The following is a 19,006-nucleotide window of genomic DNA, read 5'->3' on the forward strand; positions in this document are numbered from 1 at the left end:
GCCTTGGACTATTTTGAACTATATTCCTAACAATTCTTCGATTTGACGTTGAAATGACTTTTTACTCCACTTTCAAAAATAAATGAACGTACCAAATACGATCCCTCTTACTCCGTTGATTACAGTCAGGATCGAAACCAAGACCATGATTGCGCAACAAAGTTTTTCTTAATGATATAATGAAAACGAATAAATAGATGACGAAATATTCTGACAACTCCATAAATATCACCTCCGTTTTCATCTGTCAACCTCGACATGAACTAGCAGCAGTCTCGTGGAGAAACATTGCCACCGTGTGGTACTGTAGCACATTGTCATCTACACCGACTCCCCGTGGCGTGATGACGTCAAAAGTGGAGTCGAATTCATACGAAACTGTGCTGTCCTTCCCTCTGTGGGAAAGCAAACATCTTTTTATCCCTCCTTCACTCAACAAAGGCGAAGGAAAGCTGCCATAAAAATGCGTGTTGCGGAATAGTTATTCCGGTGACTAAAAAAAAAAAAAGGGGCCGTTTCCACACGGACCCATTTGACTGACGGACGCGCGCAATTTTCTGCAGAAGAAAAAGACACCAGAGAGGCAGGGCTGCTAAGCAAACAACAGATCAGAACTTTTCGGACTGGGCCAGAGCAGCTTCCAATGTGTGGTCTGGTGAGTTCTGCTTTCTTTTTATTGATTGTGACTAGCCATTATTAAGTACTTAGTTTTATGCTAAGTTTCAGCTGTTTTGCTAGCTTCACATATGTGCTTCTTAAATATTGGCCTCAGTCTTCCTGTTAGCGTCGTAGAATGACGAGAGGGGTAAAAAGGTCGTCTTGAAGAGTCAAACTTTATTTACAAAAATACTGAGAACCAAACAGTCGAGAGAGCATGGAGGTCCAAGATGTTTTTATTGCTATCGTTAGCAGCTAGCCACTAGCGGCTTGCGATAACGTGGCGTCTTCAGCGCGACGACGCGGTGCGACTTCTCAGCTAGAATCATTTGGCCAGCGGCGTCTACTTCCTTCGGCGGGCAGCGGCTCCCTTCTTGCTGCTGTGCAATGCACAAATAAAGCCACGTTAGCATCTTTGTGATTAGCTGCTATTAATTCTGTTGGATCCATCTTTTAAAAACAGGTTGACATGAACATGGAGCTTAATGTGCGCCATGATTGTCTCCTCTAGCATGTCATGAAAACGTTTTAGGAGCTATTTTTGCCTTTTGTTTGCAATGATGTGTTTAGAAATGTGGTGTAATGTTTCCTCCTGACCAGCGGCGGCGCTGTAGTTACGAGATACTGCCACGCAAAGGCGTTACTTACAACTTGCTCAGCTCCTCCACTCTCTTACGCAGGGTGGTGACCTGACGGGGTGCAAAAACCACATTTGGTGTTATTTGTTTCCTTTTTTTTTTTTCGAGGGGGCGGGGCTGTTTTGGTGACACTCACCTCGTACTTCTGCTTCTTCAGCCTCTCCATGTGGTCGAACTTCTCCGACTCCAGCTGACACATCCAATCGTACAACTCGTTGATCTTGTCCCTGGAACACAAATGGTGGATCGAGCGTGACAGTAAGCTCACGACATGGACGCCGTCATCGTTACGAACGCGGGATTTCTGACTTTAGCTTGTCCTCATTGAGATGGTCGATGTTGAGTTGCTTGCGCCTGGCGGCCAAAATCTTCTTCTTCTTCTCTCTCTCCGTCTCTTTCTTGCCTCCGCGCTTCTGGTCCGCCTGGCGGAGACAAAAGTCGCACTCGGCCGGGTGAGCACCGCTGGCCATATTTTGAAGACAAATTCTTGGGATGATGAAGCGTCACACGTACCCTCTGCAGGTGGCTGCCGTAGTTGGATCCCATGTTGGTCAGAGCAGACTTCTTCTTGGCATCTTCGTCGGCCTTCTTCTTGGCGTCCGCTTCCTCCTTGATGCGACGCTCCTCCTGCACGCAGACAACCGAGAGTGGGCTTGGCATTTTGGTGGGGGGGGGAGTGGGGCTTGAAGAGCGGTGGTATAGAATACGGACCTCACGCCTGACTTGGCGTTCCTTGTCCTTTTCGGCACGGATCCTCTGTTGCTCGGACCTCTCGGCGCGACGCTTCTCCTGCGGGAATTTGAGTCACATGAGCGTGACTTTCTCCAGACCATCTTAATGTTTGGCGCACTCACAATTCTGTCTTTGAGGGCGATGAGCTCCTCCTCCTCCTTCTTGCGGTGCTCAAAGTGGGCGTCGATCAGGCCCTGCAGCTCCACCAGGTCTTTGTTCTGACGCTTCTTCTGGATGTCCTGAACGCACCCAAAGCACAGTCAGCGACACTGACTAAAGGCGTATTTCATTTGACAGGCTCCACCAGACCTGCTTGAAAGCGCCATTCTGGCTTTCGGCAAAATCGTGACTCGGCGAGTCTCACCTCTGCCGGCAACTTACGTCAAAGTCGACTTTCTCGCCATCGGGGATCTTGGGAGCGCTCATCCTAGAACGGAACGAGAGCGAGCGTTTGCGTTGGTCGGTGTGCTTTGGCAAGAACCGAAAGGACGGTTCAATCCGTCAGGTGACTTACTTGAACTTTGGCTTCTCCTCTGCAGGGACGCAAATCAAGATGGCAGCGCAGGTTGGGAGGGGCAGGGGACAAGTACATTTAATGCTGTTAGAAGTCAAACGGATTAAATAGTCTCTCAAGCACTCAAATGTTTAATTGGGGATTAGACTTTGAAGGGATAAAGAGCAAACATATTAAAAGTTGATGACAGTGAACCCTTGCAAGAAATGACTGACGCCAAGTAGCGTGACGTCAATGCTAATGCTATTACGTTAGCATTAAGCTAGCTGGTGCAATTCAACAAAAATGATGTTGAACTCAACTTCAAGAGATTGCAGCAAGCATCTCATGTGTGTAAACAATTCATTAAGATGGCGCCAAAACACCCGACGGATTTTTCACGGCTGCCACGTTGGCCCAGTTGTCTTGAGGACAAGGGCAAGATTTCAGTTGAGCTTAATCGATTGACTGTTGATCATCAAATGAACGGGCAACTGTTTGGAGCCATTACGAGCCGTTTGATAAGAACTCGTTGCCCAGCGAGGGTTCACTGTGTTATTAATGATCCTTCTCTTCAGCTCTAACTAAACGTGTGTGTTTTTTTTCCTCGTCGGCTTGACCCCAAAGTCGTCGTGGTCTTCTCCGTCTACAAGTCAGGCTAGGTCACATGATCACAAGGGTCCTCTCTTTCCCAGCAGCCGGCTTCATGCCATGCAGCTGACGAGCGGGCGGTGGCGAGTCGTTCGCGTCTCTTATTCTTTCACCCTTTTTTTGTCCTCCGCTAGCGGTTTTCTGCACGATTGTGCGAAGCTCCAAAGTTGAAATATATGAAGAGTTTTATTGTGAAAAGAACGTACCTTCCTCTTCAAAGGCCTCTGCATGCAGCAAGCGTCCAGAACAAAAGCAGAATAGAAAATAAAAGTGTTAGCTTTGGCTCTTGAGGCGCATTAAAAGTTCCACAAGCAAACTTGAGCTAAAAAGCTAATGCAAAATGATGGCATCCATGTTGTGCTGATGATTGACGGTCAATCATCTTCGTGGCGACTAGTGCTGTTAGCGTGATTGGCGCTACGTTACAGCTAAGGTTGTTAGCATATTAGCTCGCCCAAGGCAAAACAAATCTGAGGGCCGATTGTTTTGTTCGCTTACATGATGAGCTAATCATCCACTTATTTCCTACAAGAAAGACAGCAGCTTTAATTTGAATGGCCACGATCATTCTCTGCCGTCACATCATCAACGAAATTAAAACAAAACAAAAAAAAAACAGCAGCTTGAGTTTTGGTTAGGATTTTGTTGCCATCGGATCATTCAACAAAGCTTGAGTTCCAGTGATTGATGTTGTCATCAGATTACCGGAGAAACAAAAGCTTCTTTTGTAAATCAATTGATGTTATCGACAACAATATTTGAATTGTTGAATTGAAACGGTGCCATTTGTGAGATGTTGCGAAAGCCAGGATTCATGTTGATTACCATGATTCACCTTTCAAATAACAAAACAAAACAATTCCAAAGAAATAAAAATGACCCATAAATATGAATGTCCAAGTGAAGTTAGCTCTTTGCCTTTGTCCAGAGGTGAAAGGAAGGTAAGTTAGCATTAGCATGACTGGAGCGCACATTGCAGTGTGCTAAAGGATGATAGAATAGCCCCGCCCCTGCCCCGTCCCCCCTCCATGCCACATACCTTCGGCCTCATCCTCTGCTTCCGCTTCAGGTTCTACCTCGGGTTCAGGTTCTACCTCGGGTTCTGGTTCAGGTTCTACCTCGGGTTCAGGTTCTACTTCAGGTTCTGCCTCTGTCTCGGGGGCCGGCTCTAATTCCTCTACTAGCTCTTCCGCTACGGCCACACCACGTGCGGTTAATGGAGGCAAAGAGAAGGAAGGTTAGCTAGCGCTGGTTCTCAAACTTTTTGGGTCCGGGAAGAGGGTTTTTTTTTTTCCCCCAGGGCTCCTTTACATTCCTAACACCAGTTCAAAAATAATCACCTTTATAAGACCAATGATGTGTTTTTGAAATCGAATGATCTTACAAAAAAAGCAAGTTGTATTTTTTCCAAGAGTCGGACTTGACATACAAGTGACTAGTGCAGACTGGAGGCAGCTCTGTCAGATTTGTGTGATGATGTCACACCCATCTGAATGGAGGGGTCATGTTTTTGCCGTGATAATGGCAGGCCGCCAGTTTGAGAACCAACAGCAAGTTTAGGGGAGGAACAGTAAGTGTGGAGGACCCCCGCAGGCTGTAAGAGGTGTTGCAAGACGGCGTCCGAGTGCCGCCCGTGCTCCGACGGGGTTAATTTATCGTGACGTCAAAGCAAGACGTCAGCGCGAGTTAGTGGGAAAGGCTTACCATCGTACTCTTCATGGCGGTCCGAGAAAGAGAAGGAGCAGAAGGACATTTACAAAAAAGATCTCACGGGTACCCGCGGTGGAACTCCGCGGGTACACCGGCGGGAGCCGTGCCAGCCGTCATGCCGAGACGGCGCCAGTAACAACGCACGCAGACACACGACTGAGGACCGTTGTGATGATGACGATGATGATGGTGGTGGCGGGGAGGAGGAAGAAAGGAGCCCATGATGATGGATACTACTTACCCTCTGTCTGATCGCTGGGGGCACAAGAAGACACAAGATCAGAACACAAAAAGGGACGGTAAAAAACACAGCACGGGACCAAATGGGTCACGCCAAGCAGACAGAGGACATGAAAATGTACAAATAGAAGATGACCAGAAAGGAACTTACTACTCTTCGTTGTCGGACATGTTGAACGTGGACGTTTCACCCTGCGAATCAAAAAGTTGACATCACGTATTCAAACTCACTCAATGGCATTTATTGTGGCGTGTAATTCACATACAAAGCCCCAAGACGTCTTGGCTTTAGTTACTGCGACGTAGCAACGAGCTGGCTTTATTTAAAGCTCAGCTTCAAAATAACTGAAAGCAGCCCCGCCCCCTCCACACACACACACACACATTTAACATCCCCCCCCCCTCCTGCCCGCCCCAACCAAAAGCAGTAAAAAATGTGCAAGGCTTCAGCAGGTATCAAATGGCAGAAGTTTCGAGTTTGCAAAAATTGTCAACGCTTTAAAATTAGACCCAGCGCACTAAACTCCGCCCACAGCGACAACAACAACCGATGCTTTGGCCTATCAAACAGTAACATCAGATCAGATCAGATCATATCCTGATTAGTCGTTATCCAATAGAACCCAAGTTGTTGATTTGCGTCGTATCTTGGTGAGCAAAATGTGAGCCCCTTAGCGTAATATTCCAATCTGCAATATCATATGTGCTTAGCCTGCCGAGCAACAGTTTGCCCAATCAAACGGGAGACCAGCACAGAAAGATGTCAATACGATATGTACGTCCTTGCCGTGATTTTCAACATTCTACGCTGCGGTGCTCGTGATTAGCATTAGCGTGATAAGCATGCCCGGCAACACTTGATCCAACAGGACGAGCATCGCGGTCCCAATGGAATCATGGATGCTACGTGTGAGTGATGGAGTGAAGAGTTGAGCCAATGAGCAGAGGAGCTTAGGCACACATTATTCCCATTATCGCCTCCCGCCGTCTATTTTGAGTCGCAGCTGTGCGCCGGCCGGCTCGGGTTTCCCAGAATGCCGCGAAGGGATTTGTTTCCTTCCTTGGAGGAGGTCCGCCGTCCTTCCACCTGGCGTCTCCTTATGCGGCCGTCCGCTGGCTTCCTTCAATCACGCACGCACGCACGTCCTGTCCTGCCCGATCCTCGCTGACTAAACCTTTCAGAAGAAACCTCAGATCCCCCAACGCCGTCGACGGGAACGCCTTGACGCCAACTGAAGAATTGTTGCCGTTCCTTCTCGCCGCTAGTGTTGATCCCGCCGCCATGTGGCCGCGTGCCACGCCCATTTGCAGCTTGACTGCGATGCGGAACCCGGGAAGATGACACCGTCTGAAGCGTCACAACCATCTGCTGTTGATCTCTCAAGAAGCAAACAAACGCTTTGACTGGGCCAGCACACATTAGAAGGCCTCAGCGCTGGAGGTTCTGCTAGAACATCTTCATTGACTGACACCTTGCAAACAATCCAAGGCATAACACAACGTCAAAGACAACACAGGAAGTTGAAGTCCAGTCAAGCGTCAAAGTTCTACCAGAACTCACCCTAACATGGGAGGTTCTTTGAGAAGCTCCAAATCGGCAAAAAGTCTCCATCAATTTTTGAAATGGCCAGTGATGAATGCCAAAGGCCACGGGAAATGATGTCCTAATTCCTCATCAATGGTATTGGTCCAACACGGATCATAATGATCAACAATGAATAGCAAAGCGATCTGCAGCCGTGTGGTCTGTTTACGTTCTCGGTTGGACGGCATTCCCGGGAAATCACAATGTCCCGTCACTGCTGAGCTATTTTGAACAGAACAGCGGGCGGCCATGTTGGCCACCAGCAGGCGGCCATGTTGGCCGATCGCTGCTCCGAAGGTGACGACAACACAAAGCAGAAGATGAAAATCAACAGTATGGAGGGAGCCACGACAGCTCCCGCAGAACCAACACGCTGCTCGAACCTCCCACTGAATGTGACCGACAGCTGTTCTGTTGACAACATGGGCCTGAGCCGCTCTGGCTTACTTTAATGCATTTGGACCGGAGGCAGAACTTAATGAATAAGGCATCCTGGAAGACCAATACAAAAGATATTTGGACCACTGAGGAGCTCTTTGGGCACGCTGGTTTGGAATTGTTGGACCTGGATTAGGATTGGGATTTGGACTTTCTTACCTGAGCTAAGCAGAAGAAAAGAAGGAAGAAGTGTGAAGCGTGGAGGTCCCCGCTGGCGCAGAGCGGCTGTCAGGTTCTGCAAACTTGCCGCGCTGATTTTGTTCTTCTGTTATAGTGACACTCGACCCGTCGCGCCTTCTCATTGGTCCGAAGGGCGGGCCCCGTTGGCGGTGGGCCCGTCTCGGCGGCGCGACCACTCCTTCCTTCTCCCGGTCCTCAATAAGGAGATGCCAGCGCTCGGGCGGGGAGGAGGAGACGCCGGCCGCCAGCTCAAGTTTGGCCAAGCCCCAGATCACCGGTACCCGTGTCGTCGGGCTATTCCGGGAACACGGCATGAGGCAAGCACATTTCACTATGAGCAAGAAGAAGACGGAGAAGTTCATGCTCCAACAGCTGCTCCCTCAATGTTCCGGTCTTTTGGTCTTCTCCTCTCAGTGTTGTCTTCCTAATGTTCTCCTCCCAATCTTCTGCAATCTTTCAATGTTCTTGAAGATTCTCCCCTGAACTTTCTCCTCACAGCATCGTTGGACCCTCTCGATCTTCTCATCACAATGAACTAAATCTATCTCTTAATTGATGGATGGCGGAATGTTTCCTGGTGTGTGATGTGGCGTTGCGAGTCCCGTCCTGACGGAGCTGACATCTTCCACTAGGGGGTGCTACAGTAACATTTCACTTCCACTCAGTGAAGCCCTCATCAACTCCCAGCAACGTCACAGTCTCCCTCCCAATCTCGCAGAAAAGTCGAGACCAGACGAAATGTGACCCAGCAGCGCACGTAACGGAACCTCGTGTAACTTAACACACAACCTCATACATACTGGAAGATGAAATCGCATCTTTGCTCGTATCAAATTGCCAGGTGAGATAACATTATGCAACACAGGGGTCTTCAGTCCTCGGGGTTGGCTGTTCAGCAAGGTGTGTAGAAGCTGGACCAGGATGGAAGACCCCTGACGTAACACAAGTGTGACTTGACGTGTCCCGGCGTAACCCGTGCTGCACGTTCTGTAGATGCGTCATGTGTGCGACAATTAACGTTACATCGCTAAAATGATTCTGGAGTATCACAAAGTGGAGCTGTGGGCCCTCTGCTCGGAGGGAGGGAGGGAGGGAGGGAGGGAGGGAGGGAGGAGGTGAAACTTAAGGTTTAGATTTGCGCCCCGCTCGGCCGCTGCTGTCACTCCGTTTATTTTGGGACTGTCATGGCGAGCTGTCCTTGCGTTCGGAGGCAAAGGGGGTGGGGGTCGAGTGGGGCGCAAACGCCAAGCAGCCGCTTTGACAGTCCGGGCTGCGACAAGCAGGCAGCACCCGGACCGACGGCCGCCACCCAGCACCGCTGCACCAGGTAAATGCGACTTTTCTGGGCCGTGCTGGGACCACCTCGTTCGTCCTTGCTGCTCTTTGAGGGGGGGGTGGATTTGAAAACTTCCTGGCTGCACTTGTCTTGCTTGAAGGGGAACCTACCTGCTGCACACAAGCCACCACTCGCAAGCCAGTAAGAAAATGGTGGTGGTGGTGGGGGGGATGCTGTCTTTTTGGGTCCATTTAGGTGATTGTGGACCATGACAACTTTTTATGACACGGCTATTATTACTCTTTCCACTTTAGACGCCGACCTTCCAGTGCCTTAAAAGGAGGGGGGTCAGGTGGAGGCTTTTAAATGTGTGTGGGGGGGGTCACTGGCCTACATTTCACCAAGTAGTGGCAGCTGATTCTTTACAGTGTTCAACTCTTTGATTGTTTTCAATTATTCTCAGTTCCTCATTTTGATTGGCTGGAGCAAAATATAATCAGCGAATTTGACAAAAAGAACTAGAATTTGATTTTATTCCCGTACAGCTTTACAATGTATCACTTTTTATCACCCAAAAATTGAAACCATGGCTTTTTAAGCTGGCAAATATACAACTTTATTCTTCAAAAAATGCCTTTCAAAAAAGCGAAATAGTTGTAGTAGAAAAACAACTTTAACGGACTTACGAAAGGGCGCCACAAACTCGTACAACAACAAGAAAAGGCCTCAACGACTGCAAGGTGACATCAGCAGCAAACAGGAAGTGTGTCGCACGGCGGCAACAAAGACGTACGCATCATGTCACAAGTGCAGCTGATGGTTAACGACTGAAGTGAAGTCTTGGCTTAGCCTTGGTTCCGTGTGAATCTTGCTCCAAGCTGAAGACCGCATCAGGAATCGCACAAATCTGGAAGAAAAACAAAATCAAATGACAAATTTGTTGTGGTTTGTTCTTCAGGAGCTCGAGGCGCTCATGGCGGTCGCTTACAGCGCAGCCATCCCGCCTGGATTCTTTCCCGTCCAGTACCCGCCCCCCTTGCTCCCCAAGCCCGGGAAAGACAATGCCCGTCTCCAGAAGCTTCTGAAGCGCAGCGCCAAAAAGAAGACCTGCCCGCAGGCGTCGCAGGCGGCCGGCCCTTTCCGCTCCAGCCTCTCCCCGGTCAACGAAGCCAGCCCGGACCTTGAGCGCAGCGAACACTCCACGCCGCCCAAAACTCCAGAGGCGCCCTACGCGTTCTACGCCAGTCATCAGTCAAATCGTTTCGCTGCCCGGCCACTTTACCAGCATGTGGCGTCGCCCTACCCGCAACGGACGGCCTTCTCTCGAGCCGCCAGGTTCTCGCCTCAGCCGCAATACCCGCAACACGGCGCCGGCGCTGCACCGCTCACTCCGACGGTGCCCGTCCAGCCCATTCCCTCCGCTGCCCCTCCTCCAGAGTTGAAACCCCCAGATTCGAGTTTTTTCCCCAAAACCCCCAGACTAGCCGTAGCCCCGCCAACCAAGCCCAAACCAGCCAGTCCTAATCCGACCTGGTACCCGGCGGAAGGAGCGCAGGCTTTGATCCGCCCGCTGACGGTGCTAACTCAGTTCGTCAAGCCCAAAAGTCCCCGTCCGACATTCAAAGCCACGGAACCTTCCAAATCTCCCAAGTCTATGTTTGAGGTCCCCCAAATCCGCCTGTACACGGCCAGCACGTCCTACTACGAGACATCCAGGACGCCGCCCGTGTACGACACGGTCGCCCTCACCGCCATCGGGAGCACCGTCACCACTGACAGCAACCAAGAAGCCAGCCTCGCGTGGCAACGGTCCGTAAGCCCCGATCTTTTGGTCAACGCCGAACCACAAGGCAAAATACCAAACGCGGCCGTGAGGAGAGAAACGGCCAAAGTCGAGATAAACGCGGCGGCGGCTCCGAGCATCGAGATCAGGAGAGCCACGCCCACATCTGAAACCAGAGCCAAAACACCCACCCGGGAAATGCAATCACCGAGGTGCCTCACGGAGCGTCCGAGAACCCCGGCAAAGCGTGCCGCCACCCCCGTCTTTGAGGTTTCCAGACCCAACCCTCTCTTGTTTGCAGTGTCACCGATGATGATGGAGTCAGAGAGGTCCAAAACCCCCCAAATGAGAGCCAAGACTCCCGAGATCTACGCATCTGCCACGGATCTGCACGGAGAGGCCCAGGCCAGCTTTCCGCAGACCATGACAAAATCCAAATCTGAATCCGATCTGACCAGGAGAACTCCCACAGCTGAGTTAACATCTGCAGTGACAACCTTTGGGTATCAGAGGCCCGTAACTCCAACCTACGAGGGCTCCCGCCTGCTGATCTCATCTCCGGCTTTTAAAAGACCAAGAACGCCCACGTACGGAACGTCGGCGCACAGTGGAGCCTTCCAGAGATCAAAGACCCCGACTCTAGTCGGGCCCAAATCAAAGTCTGCCTATCGTGGACTGATGCCCGGGGAGTACGCCGCTTACGGAGGAATCAAAACGCACACACCGGCCTTTGGGCTTACAGGAGCTCAGGATGCAAGCCACGAGGACACCACAGCCACCCAACGTAAAACACCAAACCAAGAACTGATAGAAGCCAAAGAACCCCCTAAGGTGGAGGTCTCTGCCCCCCCAACTACTCCCATGATTGTTGTTTCCCAGACACCCAAAACCTCAGCAGTGACACCAAAACCAGATGCAAGGATGATTCCTCCACCGTTCCCAGAGAACCAAGAGCAGATCCAGAAAACAGCAAACATCACACCGCCAACCTCAGACAACAGAACTCCTGTCCACCCGAAGATGGACATGCCAAAACCTCAGATAGCCAAACAAGCTCCTCCCCCTCCTGAGAAAGACCCTCTGAAGGCAGTCAGGAAGCTTCTTGGCAAAGACAAAGTCCTGCCCTCCAAACATCAAGGTCAGGCAAAGGTTGACGAGTCGGTGAAGGTCTCTGAGGTCGAGAAGGTCAAAGCAACATCCTCCCAAAGTCAAGATAAGGACAACAAGGTTGGAACGCTCGCAGGAGATGACAAGAAAGCTGACGAGTCGCCTCAAGCCACCCAGAAGCCAAAGGCATTGAAATCCAAACTGAGCGGCTGGTCTAGACTTAAGAAGCACATGGTGGTGGAGCAGGAGGATCCGTCGTTTCCGCAGAACCAGGGAGTGGGCCAGGACCAGAGCCAGGGGGTCCACCCCGCTGAGGCCACACCACCTAATGCCACCAAGATGTGGGATGCCGTGCTCTTCCAGATGTTCTCCAGCAAGGAGAACATCATGCACCAGATCGAGCTGAAAAAGAAGGAAGAGCAGCAGACGACGGAGGAGAAGAAAGACGACGAAAAGACCCAGGCCAAGGAAATCCCGTCCTTTGCTCACCGGCTGCCCATCTTGCTCTTCCGCCCCAAGTTTGACGCCAAGAAGCTGAAGGAGGCAGCGTCCAGACCCCTCACCAAGTTCTCCACCGTCTTTGAGATGGGTCTGATTGCACGCAAGGCCAAAGACGACGAACCAAAAGACTTTAACAGAACCGCCAGAGGCTTCAGCTCTTAGGGAAGCCAGAAGGGAGGGCCGCAGCGTATGGAAAGCGCTGCTGCATCAGAAGCGCCAGGCCTCAAGTCGTGGCCGAGTCCTGGTCGGCCGGCTCTGCTTGTTTGGACTTAACCTTTGTCTTGCCATTAAAAAGCTTTGAGGTTTGAACAAGGCTCCCGTTTGTTCCAAATGTTCCTTTGGTGAGATGTTCACCGCGGTGCTACTTGTCTCCACAAGGTTGATGCTTTCATTTCGATGTCGTTAAAGAGAGAACGGTAACGTCGACTTGCTTTGTTGTGTTCTGCGTTCGGCTGAATCGATTCGGGAAGGTGAGCGTTTGTGGCAAAGGTGCGTTAAGAAACTCGAAGGTCGCTTGAAAAGATGAACCGTTAAAAAGTCCGATGAACTGGGATGAATGTTCTCGCCCTGCATGTTTTTTTTGTTTTGTTTTTGGTGTGTGCGCTTGTCTTACATTTTTTAAAAATCCAAATCTGGATTTACAACTTCACTTCCTAAGGGACACCAAAATAAAGCAATCAGGCAAAAGTTTGTCAATTTTGTGAATTCCTTCATAAGTGCCACATCTGGGATTTGGACTAGGTTTAGGCATTTCAAAAGGGTGTGACTTCTCTCACCAGACTTTCCGTTGGTGGCGTGGTCCCGGTCCACGGAGATCTTCTCGTACTTGCCGTGGCCCGTCACCACAAAGGTGTACTTCTTACTCGCTGCGGCCGAGCCCTGACGAGAACACGCGGAAGAAGCACAATAAGAACGCGCGCGTTAGCGTGTTAGCATTAGCAGGTGTTACCTTGATATTTGCGGTGGACCTCCCTGATGAATCTCCAATCACCTCCCACATGTTCTTCTTCTGCATTACATCTCCACTCTTGACATCCTGACAAGACGCAGTTGTCAGTTAGCGCTTAGCTTAGCATTAGCGCAAGTTTTGTTTACATTGTTACGACGTGTCACTCACAGCCGCTCGGCTCTGCAGAGTTCGGCCGCCGTCCGCTTGGCCCTTTACCCACTGGCTGACCAAGTGGGTCACGGCCACCTTGAAGCCGTCAGTGTCCTGATTGGTCGATACAATTGTTGCCATATTGTGAGTTGAAAAGGCCGGTCGGTGTGTGTGCGTGCGTGCTTAGGGAGGCCTCGGGCCTGGCTTACCTGACAGGAAGTTGTCTTGGGGGTGCTGCTGCTCCGCCCCTCAAACAAGTTCTTCTTGGAGGTGACGGCCTCCAGAGAGTTGGGAAGGTCCACCAGCGGGGCCTTGGAGCCTCGCGCTTCCTGAGAGTTCTGGACAGAAAGGGGCGTACTCATCAACGACTGGGATTGGCCAAAGTTTCTTTAAGCCTTGGATGCACTCTTCCTGAAAGGGGAATCCTTCCATCTGTGGTCCCTTCTCAAGGTTTCTCATTTTTCCCCTGGTAGGGTTTTCCTTGCCCTTTTGGGAGCTTAAGATCAGGGGATGCTTTGAGAAGAATTGTCAATTGTTTGTCTATGTGAAGCCCTTTGGGACTGCTTGTGATTTAGGGCTATACAAATTGACTTAACTTGACTTGACTTGACTTCCATAAGTCGAGCCATATTAGAATCAATGTAAACACATTAATGGATATTATATCTAGGACCATTCATTTTTTGCCCATCTAAGGGTTCAAAGTAGAGTCAGGGCTGAAAGCTAGGGTTAGCGTTTTCAACTTCTTCGCCCACTTATGGAGCTCAACTTTGACCTGATGGTCCAGTCCTTTGTGTGCTTGCGTTTGCGTACCTCCACAGCGTGCGCATACTGCTCCTTCTTGTCGTCGATGTTGTTGACGAGGACGGGCGCCGGCGTCTTTTTGAAACTGTTACTGACCAACCCCAGACAACAACGAGAAGGAATGAGGACCTTGTTGTAGCAACCCAAAATGTCTTCCATTTACCTTTTCTTGAGCGAGCGACTGAGGGACTCGGTCCGCTCTGTGATCTGGAAGTCGCAAGACGAGACACGCTTACATCATAATTTGTGGACAAATACATTGATACGGCAGGCCACTGTTTACTTTGTGTGTAGGCGTCTTGACGGGACTGAAGACCTGTTCGGCGTCGCCGCCGCTCAACAATTTCATCCTCTGGGCGGCATCCGTCCGCCTCCTCGCCATCTCCTCCTTCATGCGGCCGCGCTCCTCCTGTCAATGGCATCCAAAGCCAATTGTCAGCCAAAGCAGCAAGGTAGCTGTCCGTCCGTCCGTCCGTCCGTCCATCCCGACTCAATGTCTAAGACGCGTCTCGCTCACCTCCTCCTTGGCGAGGCGCTGCCGTTGCTCGTCTTGCCGTCGTTGTTCCTCCTGGCTTCGCAGACGGCTCCTCTGCTCTTTCCTCCTGGCCAGCTCCTCCAGCTCCTGCTCGGCTCGGGCGTGTCGTCGCTTCAGCTCCTCCAGCTCCCGGCTCTCCTTCTCCTGGAGGCCCAGCCGGATCTTCTCCAGGCGACGCTCCGCCTCCAAGACGGCGTCCGCCTGGCCGTTCCTGACGCATCGTACGGCAATGAACTCACGTGCTAATGCTAATGCTGTCGCATGCTAGCGTGTACCTGCTCTTTGATTGGTTGCTGGATAGTGATGTCACTTCCTGTTGGGCGCCCACCGCTTTGGAATCTTCGAGAAGGAAAGCTTTGGATGTGGATGACACCTGGACGCAAAATGTGAGCCGCACAATCAGGATTTGGACATGAATTGACAATGCCGGTGGGACAAAATGGCCGCTCACCTGACTGGCGTCCGTCTCCAGCCTCGATTCACCGTCGTCATCTTCTGCTTCGCACCGGACGCCAGCAGATGAAGAAGACGACGTGCTGTCTTTCGGCTCCGACCTGCAAGCGGCGCCGTCGCGCTCCTCCTCGTCCCGTCCGACTTGCCGCTGATGTCTTTTCTGCTGTCTGCGCTGCGTCCAATCGCTGAAGCCTTCGTCCTCCTCCACCGACGGTGAGCCGCCAGGCTTTGGCGCGCCGTCGAATCTGGAGGAAGAAGAAGTGACGTCGTGAGCGGAACGGGTGCTGACAAGTCAGTCACTTCGAGAGATTGATGATGACAAAGCCCGGACCGGTCGCCCGTCAGCGTTGCGGGTCACCGACGAGCGACGACTCGGCAGACGCGACGTCATCCGCGTTCTTTGGGAATTGTGTCACGTCAGCTGCCGCGTATTCTTGCGTGCGAGGATGACTTACACGTGGAGGTTGTCGGCGGCGTACTCCGCGTCACCGTTCCTGTGACACGACTGCTCTCGGGCACGTCTCCTGCGTTCGCGTTCCACTTCCTCGGCGTCCTCCACGCTCCTCTGCGCTGTCAACCTGGCGCACAGCAGCATCATCATCATCATCGTCTTGATAGAACTTTCGATGCCTTTCTGTGACTCTTCCGGTCTCGCCAACACAAAAGAAAGGCGCGCGAAATGCAGAGAGAAAAAAAAAAGGTTACCACCTGCTCGTTTTGTCTACGACGTGTCAGCGCTCGTTTGTGTCTCGGCAGACGTGAAAAGACGTCACCGGTGAGAAAAGCGAGAAGAGTCCTCAAAGACGTGTTGTCATCGGATGCAACGTCGATGACGACGATGAAAATAATAATTACAGGCCGATGATGTCATAACAAGTCCAGACTTGTCAGCGAGCATTTGTCATGTTTGGAGTGCTACATGCAAACATTCCAATCAGCTACAAAGACGGCCACCTCAAAACAACAAAAAAACCGCCACTGAACTTTTAAAAGCAAGCACGCACGCACCTTGGGTGGGGGAGGGGTCACAACTTAATCCCTTGTCAATCAATCTGATAACAAAAATAACATTCCTCAGCCGCTTATCTGTGTGTGTGTGCATGTGGCTCAGAGGGGGGTCATAGGTCGCAGTCTGTTTACAGCTGTTCTGCTTCCTGAACGATGACATCATCCTTGTGCTGAGATAAACATTTCTTTCTACAGCGTTTCACAATAAAAGCAGTCTGATGAAAGATTCCAGCAACATTCCTTTGGCATGACATCAAGCTTCCTAGTTGGGAATGACATCATCACAAGGAGCCATGGCAGCGTTTGGCCATCAACGGCTGAGTGCTCCCTGGCCCCGCCTCCTGCATTTATGACCCAGGCGCGACTCACAGGTTGACGCCGTGCTCAGTGATGACATCACTGACGCACCGTTTGCTGTCTTGATGACGCGGCGCTCGGTGATGACATCACACAAAGCTGCCAGCTCAACTTCATGTTTGTTTTTTGTTTTTTATTGTTTTATTTATTTATTTTTTTTGAATTTTTTTTTTTTTTTGTCCATTTGTTTTCATTTTGATGACACGGCGGTCAGTGATGACAATTATGGAATTTTTATCAAAAAAACGATATCCATCATATTTCGAGGCACTGAGTCTCAAAACCGCGGCGGTGCTTCCCGTCCAGTTCTGGATGTCAACATGTTGTTTGTTATCCGCATCCCAAATCCCCGAAACCCTAAAACCTTTGTGACCCACAAAAATCCGCCAGTAATCCCAGCAACGCCGCAAATATGAATCAACATCCAGAAAACATTGACGCATCCCACACAACAGAATGGGCTTTGGAGACTTTTTTTTTTTTTTTTTTTGGTGTGTGCAAAGAGCAACATCATGCTGTCAATGAGTTCAAAAGAGCTTTGGAGGCCACAAGTCATCATCACCATGACGATGATGACGGACAGTGGCCACAGGCTCCTGTTGGAACTGACCTGATGAGGTTCTGCAGACTTTGTTTGCTGGAGTTTCTCCTCAGCAGCGCCTTGGACATCTTCAGGCTTCTTCTTGGTGCTCTGCTGGAGTTCTTCAACGTGGTCCTGAGCCGTCGCCGTTCCTTTCTCTTTGGACCTTCACGCTGTTGGCTCTTTTGTTGCCGCTCGCTCGCTCGCTCACTCTGTTCCCTCCCCTGCATGGCGTGTCGGGAATGTCGGGGGTGGGACGGGGTGTGTGTGTGTGTGTGGGGGGGGGGGGGGGGGGGGCGAGGGCAGGCAGGGTTTAGTCATCACCCCCAACGCAATCCCCCGTCTGTTGTCCTACATGTGGTTTCCATTGAGAAGAGCTCAGCATCCATCCTTCTGGGTGAAAGATGATCCCCCAAAGTCCTGGTGCCCAAACGACACCCCGACATCTGCAAGTGAAAACAGACCAGGAGAGAGAAACCTTGTTGGGTTTGTTTGTTTGATTGATTGATTTTCTCCTCATTTGCTTTAGTGTCGCTATTTCATGTTTGTTCACACCTCACCAGTCTTTCACCCAAAATGCATTTGTGGAAATAAAGATCAAATGAAAGTTAGTTAACAAATTGAGGAAGATGTCAATAAACAAATAAAATTGCTGTATTTAAGCAAAATATTTGGATTTAGCCACAAAAATGATAATAATAATAATTTAAGAATGAAAGCAACTTCTCGGTGGTGAAGCAAGTCGCCTGTCGCTCGCTCGCTCGCTCGCTCGCCTGTCGTGTCCCGACTCGTATATGGCGTGTGAGTAAGCCAGCGACCCGTCAACCCCCCCGGACGCTGACGTCGGCGCCTCTCACGTACCCAAAAAAACTTTTACAGGTCAGCAAACGCAAGAAGACCAAAAAAGAACGACCACCAAAGGAAAGAAATTCCCAAAATTCACATTTCGGGTGGAACATCGCTGAAATAGACATTGAGAAAAGTTGGCAAAGTTTCTTCCCTCCACCATCGCCTCGAATCTTGTGTGGTAGTGTTGGCTCGTGAGTGAACGATTCGTTCAAAAGAATATTTTCAGTGAACGAGCGTGAATTCGTTCTTTTTTCGGTTCATATGACTTCAACCGGTAGGTGTCGGTAATGCGCATTGAAGCTGGTGCCACCTCGCCGTAAAACAAAACGAAGAAGAAAATGACGTCACTTCCCGTTCACGAACGAGTCGTGAATTGCATTTCCCCTTCACTTCCTGAGCGGATCTGCGAGGGAACGAGTGAGCGAGTGATTTGCATTTCCAGTTCATCGCGAGAACGGATCAGTGAGGGAACGAGTCCTGGCTTTCCCGTTCGCGAACGAGTCAACGAGTGAACTGCCTTCCCGTGCATCAACGGATCAGTCATTGAATGTGTTGCGTCTCCCTCCCGGTGTCAACTATGTAAGCCAGAGTGTAGATTGACGATTTGCCAAGGAATGAAAGAACCGCTCACTGAAACGCCACTTCTTTTATTCGCGTTTTTTCCAAGCTACCGGCTAACTTTATTGCATGAAGGGATGCGCCGTTATGCAACAACGGGGAGATAGATGATGCTTCTCTTTGGGTAGTCTTGATTTTAGAACACTTAAAATAACGTGTATGCATATGTACGCCTAAATATTGTTATCCAATATATCTACTGCAATTTCACATTAGATTGCTGGTTTAAAATGTACTTTTATTATTATTATTATTGTTATTTTAACAAACATTAAAACCTATTAAAACTTGTCCGGTGTTTTATTCCTTTTTATTTATTTATTTATTATTATTATTATTTAGTATTTATTTTTGGGCATGAAAACAAAAATCTGTCATTTGGTTAACTGCTTTATATGACAATATGTACGTGTTTTACGTTGTGTAATATGTGTTGGTGTACCCCAAAATAAAGAGCAAGTAATCAAATACACATTCTTGACACGTACAAAAAATGCATAAAGATATCAGGTACGCCTGAAAATGGTGGTGTACCTCATGAAGTGTCCGTGTGACGTCACAGATCAACCAGCCAATCAGGAGGTGGGGGTGAGGGCGGGTGTGGCACTTTTCACTTTCAGTTCAGCTTTGCCCATGATTTGTCCCTAATGAACTGGCCTGTTATTAGGTACACTTGAAAATGGCGGCGTACCTAATGGAGTGTCCGTGTGAC

At 50.1% G+C, this 19,006-nt stretch overlaps 3 protein-coding genes across 5 annotated transcripts; 1 reads left to right on the forward strand and 2 right to left on the reverse strand.

Annotated features, from left to right (window-relative positions):
* Positions 1 to 628: 628 nt before the first annotated feature.
* On the forward strand, positions 629 to 12,681 carry prr33 (proline rich 33). Of its 2 annotated transcripts, none has more exons than XM_049722286.1 (2): positions 629 to 655; positions 9,559 to 12,681. In XM_049722286.1, the coding sequence occupies exons 1-2, from the start codon at positions 644 to 646 to the stop codon at positions 12,151 to 12,153; spliced, it is 2,607 nt and encodes an 868-aa protein (XP_049578243.1). In that variant the 5' UTR covers positions 629 to 643; the 3' UTR covers positions 12,154 to 12,681. The 2 variants fall into 2 exon arrangements, with proteins under 2 accessions (XP_049578243.1, XP_049578244.1); XM_049722287.2 differs by lacking the exon at positions 629 to 655 and adding an exon at positions 8,494 to 8,651.
* Positions 815 to 7,455, reverse strand: LOC125970232 (troponin T, fast skeletal muscle isoforms). 2 transcript variants are annotated; one of them, XM_049722290.2, is made up of 12 exons: positions 7,304 to 7,455; positions 5,273 to 5,313; positions 5,123 to 5,136; positions 2,542 to 2,560; positions 2,409 to 2,454; positions 2,150 to 2,266; positions 2,007 to 2,084; positions 1,809 to 1,922; positions 1,605 to 1,717; positions 1,432 to 1,522; positions 1,306 to 1,346; positions 815 to 1,037 (listed from the first exon to the last, which is right to left on the reverse strand). In XM_049722290.2, exons 2-12 carry the CDS (start codon positions 5,290 to 5,292, stop codon positions 1,001 to 1,003), a joined length of 690 nt encoding a protein of 229 aa, XP_049578247.1. In that variant the 5' UTR covers positions 5,293 to 5,313; positions 7,304 to 7,455; the 3' UTR covers positions 815 to 1,000. The 2 variants fall into 2 exon arrangements, with proteins under 2 accessions (XP_049578247.1, XP_049578248.1); XM_049722291.1 differs by lacking the exon at positions 7,304 to 7,455 and adding an exon at positions 5,388 to 5,459.
* On the reverse strand, positions 9,105 to 17,051 carry lsp1a (lymphocyte specific protein 1 a). Its single transcript, XM_049722288.2, has 13 exons — positions 16,858 to 17,051; positions 15,338 to 15,460; positions 14,881 to 15,127; positions 14,705 to 14,802; positions 14,412 to 14,640; positions 14,178 to 14,303; positions 14,058 to 14,101; positions 13,904 to 13,985; positions 13,300 to 13,428; positions 13,109 to 13,204; positions 12,941 to 13,027; positions 12,768 to 12,870; positions 9,105 to 9,507 (listed from the first exon to the last, which is right to left on the reverse strand). The coding sequence occupies exons 1-13, from the start codon at positions 16,914 to 16,916 to the stop codon at positions 9,491 to 9,493; spliced, it is 1,440 nt and encodes a 479-aa protein (XP_049578245.2). The 5' UTR covers positions 16,917 to 17,051; the 3' UTR covers positions 9,105 to 9,490.
* Between the last annotated feature and the right edge of the window lie 1,955 nt (positions 17,052 to 19,006).

The sequence above is a fragment of the Syngnathus scovelli genome, chromosome 6 (genome assembly GCF_024217435.2).
Source record: "Syngnathus scovelli strain Florida chromosome 6, RoL_Ssco_1.2, whole genome shotgun sequence".
NCBI classification, from domain to species: domain Eukaryota; kingdom Metazoa; phylum Chordata; class Actinopteri; order Syngnathiformes; family Syngnathidae; genus Syngnathus; species Syngnathus scovelli.

Coding starts and splice junctions, on each gene's coding strand:
- LOC125970232 (XM_049722290.2), bottom strand. CDS start 5,292: ATGTCCGACAACGAAGAGTA. Junction 2,267..2,408: donor GCGAGAAAGTCGACTTTGAC/GTAAGTTGCCGG, acceptor GGGTGCGTTCAG/GACATCCAGAAGAAGCGTCA. Junction 1,347..1,431: donor TGAAGAAGCAGAAGTACGAG/GTGAGTGTCACC, acceptor GCACCCCGTCAG/GTCACCACCCTGCGTAAGAG.
- lsp1a (XM_049722288.2), bottom strand. CDS start 16,916: ATGTCCAAGGCGCTGCTGAGGAGAAACTCCAGCAAACAAAGTCTGCAG. Junction 14,641..14,704: donor AGCAACCAATCAAAGAGCAG/GTACACGCTAGC, acceptor ACGATGCGTCAG/GAACGGCCAGGCGGACGCCG. Junction 12,871..12,940: donor GGTCCACCGCAAATATCAAG/GTAACACCTGCT, acceptor TGTTCTCGTCAG/GGCTCGGCCGCAGCGAGTAA.